The sequence below is a fragment of the Erpetoichthys calabaricus genome, chromosome 3, assembly GCF_900747795.2.
Source record: "Erpetoichthys calabaricus chromosome 3, fErpCal1.3, whole genome shotgun sequence".
Taxonomy (NCBI): domain Eukaryota; kingdom Metazoa; phylum Chordata; class Cladistia; order Polypteriformes; family Polypteridae; genus Erpetoichthys; species Erpetoichthys calabaricus.
In genome coordinates, this window is record NC_041396.2 from 107,261,364 (window position 1) to 107,278,959 (window position 17,596).

At 40.9% G+C, this 17,596-nt stretch overlaps 1 protein-coding gene across 3 annotated transcripts in view; it reads left to right on the forward strand.

The window, feature by feature from the left end:
- Positions 1–17,596, forward strand: part of zgc:174356 (uncharacterized protein LOC100137120 homolog) — a 264,663-nt gene that overhangs the window by 182,283 nt on the left and 64,784 nt on the right. For all 3 annotated transcript variants that reach the window (XM_028797261.2, XM_028797260.2, XM_028797262.1), the window contains one exon: positions 138–221. In XM_028797261.2, coding sequence (XP_028653094.1) covers positions 138–221 — 84 coding nt within the window. The remainder of the gene's footprint in view (positions 1–137; positions 222–17,596) is intronic.

Sequence of the window (17,596 nt, forward strand, 5' to 3'; positions counted from 1 at the left end):
ATGTGTCAATGTTTAACTCAAAACATTTATACAGTATATAAAAAGTATAGAACACTGCCTGAAGTAACTTCATATTTGTCCTGCCATAATATGGTGACTCATGCTGTTTAATTTATTTTTCTTTTTGTGTATTCTAGCTGCAGGAATTGGAGCAGTTTCTGGGTTTACACAAGCAGTAGTTCGCTCTGTGTCATCAAGGGTTGTTGAACCCAGTGAGCAAGGTAATTAATGAAAGTGATAAAAGGATTGTGATCTGTTTTCTTGTACAGGTGTTTTATAGAGATAAGAGGATTCATGTTATGCTTCCCATAGCTGTTAGTACAGAAAGAAAAAAAACACATTTCCATTTTAAGTATTTAGTCAATTTCATTAATTTGCATGTCATTCTTTTGTGAGATTATTACCTAGTATCAGTCACCTACTAAAACTAAAGTATTTAAATGTATAAATATTGACATAATGATTATGTTTAATAAATAGATTTTTTGTCTGTTTTAAAATGGTGTAGGAAATAATATTCTCTGTATTCGGTTCTAGTTAAAATTTCTATACCAAGTAACCCTAAAAATGAAATGTTAGGCATATTACACAGCAATGTCATGTACATTTAAATGGCATTCTTTTCATTTTGTAAATACTGTCAGTTTCAGCATTATCTATACTAATAAAAGGCAAAGCCCTCACTCACTGACTCACTTATCATTAATTCTCCAACTTCCCGTGTAGGTAGAAGGCTGAAATTTGGTAGTCTCATTCCTTGCAGCTTACTTACAAAAGTTAAGTAGGTTTCATTTCAAAATTCTACACGTAACGGTCATAACAGTCGACAATGTCCACCATGTTAAACTTTCTTATTTATGGCCCCATCTTCACGAAATTTGGTAGGCGGCTTCCCTGCGCTAACTGAAACCGATGTACATACTTATTTCGGTGGTATGACGCCACTGTCGGCCGCCATATTGAACTTTCCAACAGTCTTTGTTAGTTATGGGTCCATCTTCAAGAAATTTGGTACGCGGGTTCCCAACGCTGACTGAATCCTACTTACGAACATATATACGTCCATAGTCTGCAGCTCGGTCGCCATGTGAGGAGGCGTTGGGTCCACCATCCCCTACGTAGTTGGCTGCCTACCTATATAAGGCCGTCCGTCGCTCCGGTCACTTCATTCCCTTCCTTGCTTCGCCACGGTATGCACGTCTCCCTGCTGATAACTGCAGCCTTTTTATTTAATCCACGGCTTCTCCACTGTTTTATTGTTCATTTATTACGATTATAGTTATTGTGTAGGTATTTTAGACTTAGTTTAGATTGTTCAGGTACCCATTTCCTTTATCGTTCCAACCGTACCCCCATTAATATGTCTATCGAGGTGATCACCATCAATCAAAGAACTGTCACTTACTGAGTGGTTTCCATGCCCGGAGATGGCGACTGCTTTTTCCATTCTCTGTGTTACATACTGCACGGCCATATCAGGCTCACTCTTGATATCCGGAGGAACATTGTGTCTTATGTATTGAATGACTGGGACAGGTTCAAGGTGTGGACTGATGACGGTACAGGAGATAATTATACTACACAGGAACACTAGAAGAGTGAAATGCTTAAGCCCTTCACCTATGGTTCTGCATGTGAGTTGATGGCTGCCATTGAATTGTTTGGTTGTTGCTTTCAAGTGAACCGAAATGGCCAAATATTTGACACCTTTGGACAACCACCAATGCCTCTTAAACATCTTAGATTCACAGGTGATAATTTGAGTAGTGGACACTTTGATGTTTATGAATGTTTAAACTCTCAAAAGCTGGTTGTGAAGTTATCGCACAAAGCACAAAGTGGTAACCAGTCCTGTGGCTTCATGTATTCTATTTCCGTTAGGTCAGTACACCTAATTCATTAATTAACATATTTACATTAGCTGTGACCTTAAAAATTGACAAGAAAAATACTCTTGATTCAAGACTTATTTTAGTAACCTATTACATCCTTTGGAACAGACGCCCAGGCCACTCCTTAAACTCCTTTAAACGTTAGTAATACCTCAAGTTTGTAACAATCAGCTATCACCAATTCCGACTAGTTGAGCTTCTATAACACCAAGGTTGAATTCTAGAATTCTAAAAAGAAAAAGCCATACTTTCTTTTATTTACAATGTAACAAAACCAAATGTATTTAGAATTTAGATTTAAATCATAAACAAATACAGGTGCAGGAATATATATATATATATATATATATATATATATATATATATATATATATATATATATATATATATATATATATATATATATATATAAACAAAAGAAAAAGGTTAGAATAAACTAAACAAAAATGAGTATTATTTTTAACACTGCCACCAAGGAAGGGAATAGTTTCTGTTTTCTTTATGAAATATGATTGACCTCACCCATCCCATGGAACTTTTTTGCTTCATCCAATGCTGATTGTTTTTTCTTTTTCTACAGTGTGAGAACATCCACGGAGCATAATTAAAACTAATTATCTGGAAGCTCCTCCATTCCACTTAGAATTCCACAATCATTTTGTAATTCTTAATACCAGTCCCAGCAGTTTACATTATAGGTGTGTTTCCCAAGATGGAGGACCTCCTTCTCCCCAGTAACTTCAGTACTTTTTCCCAGTTCTTTTTTTTCTTCTACCTTCCACAAGAACTTCCTGTCACACACCTGCTTCACTATAAAAGTCCTTCCAATCTTCATATTACCCTAGGCAGTCTTTTCAAAATAAATGCTTAACAAGGAATTCCAGTTTCAATATCACCCAAAGCCTTCCATATGATAAATTATAGCTTACTGTTGCTTTGTCACACACCCACCCCACAAAATATTCTTACAGGGAGCAAAGTACAGCTTCATATTAGCCACATGAACTGTCTCTATCGTCTTCTTTGGGTCCTGCCATTGCATGTGATAATTAACAGGATTTAATTTTTTCATAACTTTAATTGGACTTACCCACTTAGGCGCAAGTCTAGCTAAGGAGGGTCCCTCAACACCCTTGATTTAGGACTTATTTTAATAACATATTACATCTTATGGAGCATTCTCTAAGTAAAGATGGACAAATTTATATGGAGATTAGGTTATGCCATACATGGTTATTGGTAAAAGGTGATGGGGAGCAGCTAAAAGCATTTGCATGGATGCCTAGTTTTAAGTTGATTTTAGATTCAAATCAAATTTTATTTGTCACATACAAATTATACATATAGTACAACATGTAGTGAAAAGTGTTGGTGGACCTGGTGTACATATTATTTTATAAATCTGATTTTGTTTTTTTTGTAAGTATGCTGTTCTTGCCTTTCTAGCATAAGCAAACTTTTAGTATGGAATCCAAAGTTTTATGCATGAGGCCAGTGGACTGGATGACAGTTTATCACATATACAAAAGCATATTTATTTAAAATAATGAATTGGGTGAATTTCAAACCCAGGAATCAAAATATTTCCAATCCTTGTAATTTATCTATGCTTTGACTTGTGTATTTTTATCTTCTTGCTTTGAATTGTACTTTTATCTTCCTTGCAAAGCCTGTATTGTTCTTGGTATGTAGTGTAAAGCTGAATTATCATTACCAGACTTCTAATTGTTGGTTATATCAGATTTGCTGAATGTAGTTGCTGATCTCATTGCTGGACCACGTTGATTTACACAACTGAAATTACTGCCCATGTCAGATTTAACAACTGTGTGCCAACCTTCCAGAACAATTGTGCTCTCCCCTTTATCTGACAGTCAATAGCATGCTGCCTGACGAAAGCAGCGCTGAAGGAAGGGTTAACAGCTAGGGGAGTTCAACTTCAATCTCACCCCTTTTTTCTTTTTTCCATTCTGTTGTGGTTTGTAAAATGTGAGACATCAGACAGACAGGCTCCTCTTCTGTTTGGGGCAAAACATTCGTATTTCCCATTGGGATTAATAAAGTATCTATCTATCTATCTATCTATCTATTCCTTATTCATTATTGTTGCATTAAATACACTGTATGTCCACATGAGAATTCATTGGTTGTCAGCACTCATGGTTGCAGAGCCTGCCGCTATGACTAATTATGGAGCAAGTCACTAGATGTCACATTATGCAACCAGTTTCATGGAAGTGTGCTGCTGACTGCCTCCAACTTGCTGAGATTATGTAAATGAAGGCTATGAATGAGAATCGCTGTAAAAGTCCTGTAATTTAACATAGCATTAACAGACAATGATTGTGGAACAGTAAGCAAGCGCAAAACATGTTCATTTAACAACACAAGAACATATTCATAATGGAAAATCCAAATCCATTCTTCTGTCATTTTTCTGAACTCTCTCATGACGCTAACAGAAGCAGTGATTTCCACATTAACTGTATACACAAAAACTTGTCAGGTGCCTTTTTGTTAATAATTTTCTGGTTCAAAAGTACTATTTTTCCATGACACCAGAAAGCACTGGGAACCAAATGTTTTCCCTCTGAATTTAGGAATGCTAAATGGAGTTTTGTTGTGTACAGATTGCAGGAATGTAAAGGAAGAGATGCCAAATGTCCTCATTTCAAAATAATATCAAAGATCAAAAACTATGACTCTTTTTCCCATAAGAAAAACAGGATAGCATTGTTAACCCTTTAACCGCCAACTCCCTAAATATTCCCCACGCCAGGCGAAATCTGAACAATTTTCGTTTTTTTACTTTTTTACATTTTTTTTACATTTTTTACATTTATTCAAGCAGTATTGACCACTAAATGTTGTGCAAGTTCTAGAAATGGGCAAACACATAATAAAGCACAAAATGTACCTTTTCTCAGGCTTCTGGATTTATTGTCAACTACAAAAACGGAACAGTCAAAAGTAATTCAAAAGTCAAAAGTAGTTCAGTCAATCATAGTTTCATTCCCAGTATTTGAGTTTGCTGTGCCACAGGCCAAAGCAGGGAACTGCACAAAGTCCTGGATTGCTGGGACACTTTGAGCAGAAGGTCTTGACGTCTCTACGCTGACCCTTCTTTGAACAGACATGACAGCGTTTTTTCTGAAAGTCCAAAGTCCTTACATTCATCTGGCAACACTGCTGAAATACTACTCATAGGATCCTCTTTGCCAGTGTATACACGAAATCTATAAATGTAACCTGAATTCTCAGCTAAGCAAAACATCTTGATACCAAACCGTGCCCTTTTCAATGGTAGATACTGTCGAAACTGTAAGCGGCCCTTCCACGACAATAAACTTTCATCAACTGCAACTGACGGTCCTGGCATGTAGGGCAACTGAAATGCTTCAAATAAATGATCAATCATAGGACGTAGCTTGAACAAGTGGTCGCGGTTTGGATCTTTCTTATCTGGCTCATTTCTGTTGTCATTCAAATGAAAGAATTTCAGCAGCAAAGAGAATCGGTTACGTGTCATGACAGCTGCAAAAATAGGTGTTGCATACATAGGATCTGTAGACAAGTATATCTCAATATCTGGTTTTCTGATTATTCCCATCAACATCAAAATCCCAATGAATTTTTTCATTTCGTTTTCATCAGTGTCAAACCAAGCACGAACACGGGAATGTGGAGGTAAATTGGGATTTTTCTCAATAAACTGTGCTGCATACAGATTTGTCTGATGAACAAAATGTCTGATCAAATCAGGTGACACAAACAGCTCATAAAACTGCTCAACAGTGTAATTGTTTACATCAACAATAAAGCCACACGTTCCCTCAAATGAATGCAGAAAAGGTAGTTCACCACGGGCAGCAGCCCAGCTGAGATGCTGGGGATACACCCACTCAGCGCTGTCATCCGATGCGTCTTCATTCACAGTATCATGCAGCGCACGTTGCTGCTCGTCACTGTCGCTAAAATCTTCTTCAGAACTGCTACAATCATGATCAGAACTGTCCAAAATCGCCTGCAAAGCCTCACTTGAAGTCAGTTTACGTTTCGCCATATTCACAGCTGTTACATGCGAATCACGTCACATGACCGGCCAAAACAACCACAGACTTGTCGAAATACAACGTAGTAATAATACCCACGCCAAACCGTCAGTTATACTACTTGCCAGGCATTCATATAACCACAGGCAAATGTGCCGGATAATTCCGGCAGTATGGCGTTAGCAATAAAACAACGTTGCCGGATATATCCGGCAGAGGGCGGTTAAGGGGTTAAACTGAGTGTCACAAATTTTCCCCTTAATACAGGTTTATAATTTAAAAATTAAGGGTAATCTATTGATTATTGGGATTTTTATTATTTCCTCTTGAAAAAACAAAGTTGAATCTGTTCGATTCATTCAATCGGTTGACTTTTAATACAGTATTCCCTCCTCCATCGCGGGGTTGCGTTCCAGAGCCACCCGCGAAATAAGAAAATCCGCGAAGTAGAAACCATATGTTTATATGGTTATTTTTATATTGTCATGCTTGGGTCACAGATTTGCGCAGAAACACAGGAGGTTGTAGAGAGACAGGAACTTTATTCAAACACTGCAAACAAACATTTGTCTCTTTTTCAAAAGTTTAAACTGTGCTCCATGACAAGACAGAGATGACAGTTCCGTCTCACAATTAAAAGAATGCAAACATATCTCCCTCTTCAAAGGAGTGCGCGTCAGGAGCAGAGACTGTCAGAAAGATAGAGAGGAAAGCAAACAAATCAATAGGGCTGTTTGGCTTTTAAGTATGCGAAGCACCGCGGCACAAAGCTGTTGAAGGCGGCAGCTCACACCCCCTCCATCAGGAGCAGACAAAGAGAGAGAGAGAGAGAGAGAGAGAGAGAGAGAGACAGAGAAAAACAAACATCAAAAATCAATACGTGCCCTTCGAGCTTTTAAGTATGCAAAGCACCGTGCAGCATGTCGCTTCAGGAAGCAGCTGCACAGAAGGTATCAACGTGAAGATAATCTTTCAGCATTTTTAGACTACCGTCCGTATCGTCTAGGTGTGCGAACAGCCCCCCTGCTCAATCCCCCTACATCAGGATCAGAGAAAGTCAGCGCAAGAGAGAGAGAGAAAAGTAAGTTGGGTAGCTTCTCAGCCATCTGCCAATAGCGTCCCTTGTATGAAATCAACTGGGCAAACCAACTGAGGAAGCATGTACCAGAAATTAAAAGACCCATTGTCCGCAGAAATCCGCGAACCAGCAAAAAATCCGCGATATATATTTAAATATGCTTACATATAAAATCCGCGATAGAGTGAAGCCGCGAAAGGCGAAGCGCGATATAGCGAGGGATTACTGTATTTCTTTATATTACTTCACAATTACGTCTTCTGTCCTTAACATTCCATACTCACATACTGATATTTTTAATAATCTAATCGTTATAGGCTTGTTTATACTTGTTTATATGTCACCAGTCATGTTGTGCAGATCTGAGAAGTTGCATCTCCAGATTTTTATATCCACACTGTCCTGTGTAAATATACGTGCGCTAGATGACAAAACACGAACACATTTAAAGAGGAGACTAGTGTGTCTGAAGGAATGACAGCATGTATGTCAAAACAATTTTACTTATTTTGGGATTGTTTTGGAGTCGTGTAGGGCAGCATAACATTTTACCTTCTTACAGATTTATTGAGTGTGCAGCGTAGTGTTTTGCTGTTAATTGTGCTGCACGTACAAGAAGATTTTTACGGTGACAAATGATGTCAAGGGAGGAATTTGCTGCTTTTTCTTGCCAACTACAATTCATGGTACATTCATGCGTAAGAATAAAAACCTGTTTTTAACTCAAAAGATATTGTCGCATCATTGACGTCATGTCTGTTTTCTGTGCTTAGGCACGTTTAGCCATCGCACTGTTCCAGAATGCTACTGAACTGTGCTCAGGCCCACCTCTTTCAAGCAGACCAGGGCACAGTATGGTTGGCCTAGCATGAAGCAATCACACTAGTCAAATGAACTACACTTTGCGGGGGTACATGTGGACAAACATGCTCAGGCATGGAAGAAATTGTCAGTGCGAGTACACCCTTAAACTTTAAATAGATTTTGAGATTCACCTCCTTCTGTAGTTCTTTCTTTTCAGTTATAGTTCCATTTTAAAATGTCTTGTTTTTTTCTGTTTAGTAATTCATTTAAGCCTTTGGTAAATTACAGCTTGCTGCTCTAATATACTTTTACTGATTTAAATGGGAGTGTGGTACCATCATAGAATTTTGTATAACTGCTTATGTGTAGGTCAGATCATCAATATCAGCACAAGATTCTTTAAACACAGTGCACTTGTACAAAGCAAGACAGACTGGGAGGCACTAAACAGACACCTTATGCAAGAATTTGATTTGTTTAATTACTGGCTTCTCTTTTAAAGAGTGTTTTATGTGTAGGAATAAGGTTGTGATCTGCAGAATGCAGCAGGGATTTGACTGTCAAAAATCACCTATCATAAAATCTGGTGTTGCATGCGACAGTGATGGCATTTTCTGTATCACCCTGGAAATACAGTCGGCTTCTTCACTTACCATCACCCTTAGATTAACACAGGCAATCATAATTAGAATTTGTAACAACTCCCTGAGCAAATAAATGGGGAGCAGTGAGACTGACAGAATTTCCACATCCTTTGTTCACACTTTGCTCTTACTCACACCAATTTACACCATTTCTAATTTATATAAAGGCGGACACCCCTGCTGCTTTGAGATGGGGCTGCCAGATTATCTATCCAAAAAAGAATAAGTGCATCAAGTCCATTCATTTTTAAATTGTTATCAGAATTAAACTCAGCCAAGTTTCTGTAAGTTCCATAATGCATGCATCTCTATAACTGCACTGAAACCTTGCTTGAAGTTTATCCACTCTGTAGAGACTGGACAAAGTCCAGTATAAAAGTCAGTAACTGAGATAAAAATATACAAACAATTTTTCATTCTCTCTCTCTCTCTATTGTATTCTGTTCTTGTTTCCTAACTATTAGAACAGATTACTGAATTAATAATAGTGACCAGGTTCCTGGGAAAATCATGTGATATATATATGTGCATTCAGGAAGGTTTTGCTGAAATGTGTACTCTCTCCTGTAAGTAATCCGTGTAGGCTGATTTGGACAGATGAAAACAAATCCAAATTATGCAGATAAAAGTAAACATTCTGAATTTGATGACTTCTCTGCCACACAGTAAGAATCAAAGTGAATTTAGTTATTTAAACATAATTGGTAACATACTGTTAGCTATTTAAATTGTTAGATGTAGAAAGAAAAAACTGAATCAACTGCACCTATGGCAAGGAGCTTTTAAGCTTGCACAGGAAATACTCTGCTTTGGCATGTGACATGCTACCATGACTCCTTTACAAATATGTGTTTCTAGAGGTATAATAATTCAGTCCCCCCCCCCCCCCCCCCCCCCCCCCAAGATACAGTACATGCTTTTCTAAAATAGATTTTGAAATTTAATGTAAAACTGTGTAAATAGTTAAAAACCTCAAAATTATATTTTTTAAGCCCTACTAGATTGTACATCCCCCAAACTATACCTATGAAGTGACACCTTCTCCGATATCTAAAATGGGTTCCCAAGTACCTCATCCTGTGTATGCATACTAATTCATGAAAGTAAATGTTTCTAATAGTGCAATTTTCTGCACTGAGATGTACTGGACTGGTAACATGACTTCAAGCTAATTAAAAGGACATGCTTAGTTATGGGACACACTCTGCACCCCCTGAAGTTAGTAGCATAGGAAACAGTTAAAACAAAACTGAGTGCCATTATGAATAATGCTGTATATCCTCTCTCTGACACACTAACACTGAGTAATGTCAGCCAACAAATTATTCAACACAAGTGTGTGAAGAAACACTACTGGGGGTACTTTTTACCAACAGCAATATGTCTGCATAATGCCTCACTGTGACTGGGACTACCAAGTCAGAAGTTTTCTTTTGTTTCTTTTTAAAATTTTCTTCCTTTTTAGTCATTCTGGTATGTGTTCAGACATAGTATGTGTGTATATACAGGATGAGTCAAAATTATGTTAACACTAATGGTACTACTATGTATATACTTATATACAATTTTTGTGGACAATTTATGTGCCACATATGGTACATGTGTTGAACATGATGGCGAACAGGTTGAGACATTCCTGTTAAACATCTTGCAGATATGAAGTATGTTTTGTGAATAAATTGTTTCCGCCATTCAAATGTTAACATAATTTTGACTCACCATGTATTTTTAATTATCTATCTATATACAGTATGTGTTTATTTATTTAAAGAGCTTCGGTAAAAAGCTAAATTTCCCCCAGGGACAAATAAATAAAGTTCTGTTTACATGTAAGCAGGCTGCAGTAGAGGTGAATGGGCTGGAAAAATATGCAGAACCACTGATTTTACTTAGTAATTTTAGATTTACAAAAAAAAGGCAAATAAAGCACAAATGATATCCTGAAAGATTCTGATGTTAATCCACTAACTAAAATTGCTCATGCACTTCAGTATACAGCAGCTTCACACTAGTCCAGAAATGCTGGAGCCTTTTCCACTACTATGAAAGCCAGTGAAGTAGGCATCAGGCAAACAGAGATAATGCATTTACTGGTGCAGCAAATCTCACAACAAACTGGGCTTGAAAGTAAAGGAGAAAACATACAGAACACAAATGTGTGTTTGATTAGAAATGCAAACCAACATGTTTAATTTGCTTAAAAGGAAACATCCCCTTGTTTCTTGAAAATTCGCCATATATTCATGTAGCTGAAAACCAGACACATAAGAATTACTTCATAATTGCTGTTACAACGTAGTATACTGAAAAGCAATTAATGTGGTGGGAATAAAAAATTGTAAAGAAAAGTATAGGTTACAGAAACATAAGTCACCTTGTGACACTTAATAAATTGTGCACACTCTGTCTATCCCAATAAGACATGAAGGTCACAGGCAGTAATTTCATATAGGACCAATAAAATAATATTTAGTGTGTTTCTGCAGTAACTGTGAAAACAGTCAGATAATTTTGATTTCTTTTTGCACACCTGCAGCTTTCTCGTATATGAATGCAACACTGGGCCTCATACACAATTTTGACAAGATAATAGCCAATGACACAAAGCAAATGAATGCCAATATCCAATATGAAATTTCTCAGTTCACATTTTAGCATCTCTATAGATTTCTGTACTCTACAAGGAAGAGCATAAGTGATTCTTTACATCAGATGCCATCCTAGAACCAAGAATTATTATGCACAATTTTTTTTCAGATTCTACATCTGTCTTCCGGTCTAATTCAACTCTGTATGATTTGATTAAACAATGCCTTTGGAGTTCATAAATACACAATCTATTCTTGAAAGAAAGCTCATTTAATTGCAATATATTAGTACTCTTCTCACTGAGAACAGAAGATGACTTATTGCAGACCGAAACAAGATTTCTCCAACTTCAGGCAGTTCATAGTCCAACATTTAGGATTAGTACTGCATGACAATTTGCCCTCAGACACTTCTTTCAAACATTTGGAGTTTTAAAATATCTAAATTGTACTCTGTCTACCAGAAATCAGCATGAAAAATGTAATGTACAGTATTTGGAGGAAACTGCAGTTGAACAAAACATGATCATTTTATGTACATAATAATGAGTAGAAAGCAGTGAGTAAATTCATTTAAGTACTGTATGTTGATATGGATAATGTAAAACTTGCTGAATTGCACTAGTATCTCAAAATCAGATTTTTTTGCTGATTTTAGCATACATGACATCTTCGAACATAAGGACTTAAGAAATTTGACAAATGAGAAGAGATCATTGAGTCCATCAAGCTCATTTGTTTAGCTAATAGCTAAGCTGTCCCAATATCTCATCAAGATACTCCTTAACGGGTATCAAGGTTTCTGTTTCCATCCATTCATCCATCCATCCTCTTCCGCTTATCCGAGGTCGGGTCGCGGGGGCAGCAGCTTGAGCAGAGATACCCAGACTTCCCTCTCCCCGGCCACTTCTTCTAGCTCTTCCGGGAGAATCCCGAGGCGTTCCCAGGCCAGCCGGGAGACATAGTCCCTCCAGCGTGTCCTGGGTCTTCCCCGGGGCCTCCTTCCGGTTGGACGTGCCCGGAACACCTCACCAGGGAGGCGTCCAGGAGGCATCCTGATCAGATGCCCGAGCCACCTCATCTGACTCCTCTCAATGCGGAGGAGCAGCGGCTCTACTCTAAGCCCCTCCCGGATGACTGAGCTTCTCATCCTATCTTTAAGGGAGAGCCCAGACACCCTACAGAGGAAACTCATTTCAGCCGCTTGTATTCGCGATCTCGTTCTTTCGGTCACTACCCATAGCTCATGACCATAGGTGAGGGTAGGAACATAGATCAACCGGTAAACTGAGAGCTTTGCCTTATGGCTCAGCTGCTTTTTCACCACGACAGACCGATTCAGAGCCCGCATCACTGCAGATGCCACACCGATCCGCCTGTCGATCTCACACTCCATTCTTCCCTCACTCGTGAACAAGACCCTGAGATACTTGAACTCCTCCACTTGAGGCAGGATCTCGCTCCCAACCCTGAGAGGGCACTCCACCCTTTTCCGGCTGAGGACCATGGTCTCAGATTTGGAAGTGCTGATTCCCATCCCAGCCGCTTCACACTCAGCTGCGAACCGATCCAGAGAGAGCTGAAGATCACGGCCTGATGAAGCAAACAGGACAACATCATCTGCAAAAAGCAGTGACCCAATCCTGAGTCCACCAAACCGGACCCCCTCAACACCCTGGCTGCGCCTAGAAATTCTGTCCATAAAAGTTATGAAACAGAATCGGTGACAAAGGGCAGCCCTGGTGGAGTCCAACTCTCACTGGAAACGGGTTCGACTTACTGCCGGCAATGCAGACCAAGCTCTGACACCGGTTGTACAGGGACCGAACAGCCCTTATCAGGGGGTCCGGTACTCCATACTCCCGGAGCACCCCCCACAGGATTCCCCGAGGGACACGGTCGAATGCCTTTTCCAAGTCCACAAAACACATGTAGACTGGTTGGGCGAACTCCCATGCACCATCCAGGACTCTGCTAAGGGTGTAGAGCTGGTCCACTGTTCCGTGACCAGGACGAAAACCACACTGTTCCTCCTGAATCCGAGGTTCGACTATCTGACGGACCCTCCTCTCCAGAACCCCCGAATAGACTTTTCCAGGGAGGCTGAGGAGTGTGATCCCTCTGTAGTTGGAACACACCCTCCAGTCCCCCTTCTTAAAGAGGGGGACCACCACCCCGGTCTGCCAGTCCAGAGGCACTGTCCCTGATGTCCATGCGATGTTGTAGAGATGTGTCAACCAAGACAGCCCTACAACATCCAGAGCCTTGAGGAACTCCGGGCGTATCTCATCCACCCCTGGGGCCCTGCCACCAAGGAGTTTTTTGACCACCTCGGTGACCTCAGTCCCAGAGATGGGGGAGCCCACCTCCGAGTCCCCATGCTCTGCTTCCTCATTGGAAGGCATGTTATTGGGATTGAGGAGGTCTTCGAAGTACTCCCCCCCACCGACCCACAACGTCCCGAGTCGAGGTCAGCAGCGCACCATCCCCACCATACACAGTGTTGACACTGCACTGCTTCCCCCTCCTGAGACGCCGGATGGTGGACCAGAATCTCCTCGAAGCCATCCGAAAGTCGTTGTCCATGGCCTCCCCAAACTCCTCCCATGCCTGAGTTTTTGCCTCCGCAACCACCGAAGCCGCATTCCGTTTGGCCTGCCGGTACCTATCAGCTGCCTCCAGAGTCCCACGGGACAAAAAGGACCGGTAGGACTCCTTCTTTAGCTTGATGGCATCCTTCACCGCTGGTGTCCACCAACGGGTTCGGGGATTGCCACCACGACAGGCACCGACTACCTTATGGCCACAGCTCCGGTCAGCCGCCTCAACAATAGAGGCACGGAACATGGCCCATTCGGACTCAATGTCCCCCACCTCCCTCGGGACGTGGTCGAAGTTCTGCCGGAGGTGGGAGTTGAAGCTACTTCTGACAGGGGACTCTGCCAGACATTCCCAGCAGACCCTCACAACACGTTTGGGACTACCAGGCCTGACCGGCATCCTCCCCCACCATCGAAGCCAACTCACCACCAGGTGGTGATCAGTTGATAGCTCCGCCCCTCTCTTCACCTGAGTGTCCAAGACATGTGGCCGCAAGTCCGATGACACGACCCACAAAGCGATCATCGAACTGAGGCCTAGGGTGTCCTGGTGCCAAGTGCACATATGAACACCCCTATGCTTGAACATGGTGTTTGTTATGGACAATCCGTGACGAGCACAGAAGTCCAATAACAAAACACCACTCGGGTTCAGATCGGGGGGGCCATTCCTCCCAATCATGCCCTTCCAGGTCTCACTGTCATTGCCCACGTGAGCATTGAAGTCTCCCAGCAGTACGAGGGAGTCCCCAGAAGGTATGCCCTCTAGCACCCCCTCAAGGGACTCTAAAAAGGGTGGGTACTCCAAACTGCTGTTCGGTGCATACGCACAAACAACAGTTAGGACCCGTCCCCCCACCCGAAGGCGGAGGGAGGCTACCCTCTCGTCTACCGGGGTAAACCCCAATGTACAGGCTCCAAGTCGGGGGGCAATAAGTATGCCCACACCCGCTCGGCACCTCTCACCGGGGGCAACTCCAGAGTGGTACAGAGTCCAGCCCCTCTCAAGGAGATTGGTTCCAGAGTCCAAGCTGTGCATCGAGGTGAGCCTGACTATATCCAGCCGGAACCTCTCGACCTCACGCACAAGCTCAGGCTCCTTCCCCTTCAGAGAGGTGACATTCCACGTCCCAAGAGTCAGCTTCTGTAGCTGAGGATCGGACCGCCAAGGTCCCCGCCTTCGGCCACCACCCAATTCACACTGCACCCGACCTCCTTGGCCCCTCCCATAGGTGGTGAGCCCATGGGAAGGGGGACCCACGTTGCCTCTTCGGGCTGTGCCCGGCCGAGCCCCATGGGTGCAAGCCTGGCCACCAGGCGCTCGCCATCGAGCCCCCACCTCCAGGCCTGGCTCCAGAGGGGGGGCTCCAGTGACCCGCGTCCGGGCGAGGGAAAACGCCGTCCAAATTTTTTATTCATCATAGGAGGTCTGTTGAACTGCACTTTGTCTCATCCCTCACCTAGGACCAGTTTGCCTTGGGTGGCCCTAACAGGGACATAAAGCCCCGGACAACAGAGCTCCTAGGATCATTGGGACACGCAAACCCCTCCACCACGGTAAGGTGGCGGTTCGAGGAGGGGGGTTTTTGTTTCAAATAATAATAACTACATGGCTAGATAATTTGTTCTAGATTCCCACAACTCTTTATGTATAGAAGTGCCTTCATGAAGGGATCTACTAAACCTTTCTAGATGCAAGCCATCATAGCCAAAAGTCAATAGTCATAAAGGATGGTGAGAGAAAATTTAAAGTGAATGCTGAACAACACAGTGCCAAAGACACGTTCAGAGTGGATGACCTTTCAGAGAATTAGGGGGAAAGTTAGCATGTTGCTAGACCTGGTCCAGATACTGAAACTGCTGCATTTCTCGCCAAAGGATAAAGATAATTAACTGGAGTTTCATTATCTGTATAAACTTCTGGGGGTATCAACCAGGGAAGCTAATTCATAAATACTGAGATTTGAAGTTTTAGGAACAGATCAAAGTAAAGCCTTGAATGAACTAAAGATGACAAACTGAGGAATTGTTTTCAGTATTCACTGACAATGGCAGCCAGAGCCACTATATGTTGGGATGCAGTTGACTTTCATCCTTATTGTTTGTGAATCTTAAGTTACCATCTTTAGACAGATAGGACCTTATAATAATCAAGAGATATTCAATTAGTTGGTTGATATCAGCTGAAAATGAACCCTTTTATCTTCTTATCCTAAGCAGTTTTTTAATTGTTGTGACAGATAGGGGGCGCTATCGCTCCCTTGAACCCTCTGATCAGACGCCAGACACCAGATAAAAGTCCAATAACTTATTTTATTTGGACAATACAGTGCACAAAGCACCCTCCACTCCACTATACTCATAAATAATAAACAATTCTCAATAAACAATCAATCCTCCACTCTCCCAGACGCGTTGCCACCTTTCCACCCAGCTCAGCTCGTCATCTGGTAACTTTCCCAGTCTTTTATAGTCCCTGAACCGGAAGTGTTTCCAATTCCTCAGTCCACGTGACTTCCAATCACTTCCAGGTCAGATCAAAAGTCCTCTTCTTCATCCCGGAAGTACGTCATTCCCTCTGTCGCTGTGAATAAGACGTACTTCCGGGTTATAGGTGAAACCGAAGTCTTTGGGCCTTCCTTCAGCGTCCCCTGGAGGCCCCCATGGTATCCAGCAGGGCTGTGATGAAAAAACTCCACTGTCCATGATGCCCTGCTGGAACTCGGGGCACCTCTATGTTGCAGGCAGGGCTCCACCTGGCGGCCTGGGGGTATTGGCCGGGATAAAAGGCCAGCCATGTCCCACATTGTCTATAGCATAATGCTGAACAATGATGAGGGATAATAATAATCCTATAACCCTAGAAAAATCTGTTTAGAGGAGTATTTTATGCCACATAGCCACACGGACTGTTTGTGAAGCTGATATTACATTATAGCAGCAGGTTGTTATGACTCACATAGACACAGCTTTCCTGTTTTTTTAAAATAGCTGTTTGGCCTGTCTGTTTCAACTCTGTTTTTTAAACTCACTGATATGTACACTAGACATCTTAATTCATCTGTGGCAGCATTTTTGATGCTGATATCCTAAAACCATCACAATATTTTGAAGTACATCCTGGATAATTGCCACTTATTATCATGTTTCATTTTCCAGGTCTTAAAGGACTATCATCCCTCTCCCTTGAGTGATATTAAGCATGGTCCTCTCTACATTCTTCATGCCTTTTATATTCTTGCAAAGTCTTTAGTTCACCACAATAAATAGTTTTCCATCCCTAAAGTGGAAAAAAGGGAACAAGCAAACACATTAAACTTGATTAACCATTTCTTCACTAAGAATATGCTCATTCTGTGTTTCACTTTTATGCCCATTATATTGCTTATCTTGTTGTTGTTTCATTAAATTTCCATAATAAATTTTCTCAAAATCAGTTCTTTAACAAGTAAGTAAAGATTATCTAATGAGATGGTGGTATTGTATATGTTTTAAAAAATATCCAATTCTGAAACATCTATTTTTTTATCATTAAAAATCATTATATCTTTGAAATTTTTGTCTAGAAATTTTAACAACCTGCTCCATGATCAAAGATTTTAAGAAACCAAATTAAACTAATGATATTGGTGATTTATGCAAATGTTTGCTTTCTTTCACTTTTCTTAAACAGTGATTAATAAAGCATAACTTTGGTCATTTATGTTTTTAGCAGTGTTGGTAAGTTTAGTTTTCTAATTTAAATTCTGTTGGAGAAGTATGCTTATTATTCTAATAGACTTGTTTTGACTTTTGAACTTTTTGCTACTTGTGCAATGTTTTTATTTATTAATATATGAGCTGATTAAAATATACCATGTATTCATCTTTGAATGTCAAGCTATTTAAAGTACTCTTAGTTTTCTGACAGAGGTACTTTATAATAGAAGAATTATAAC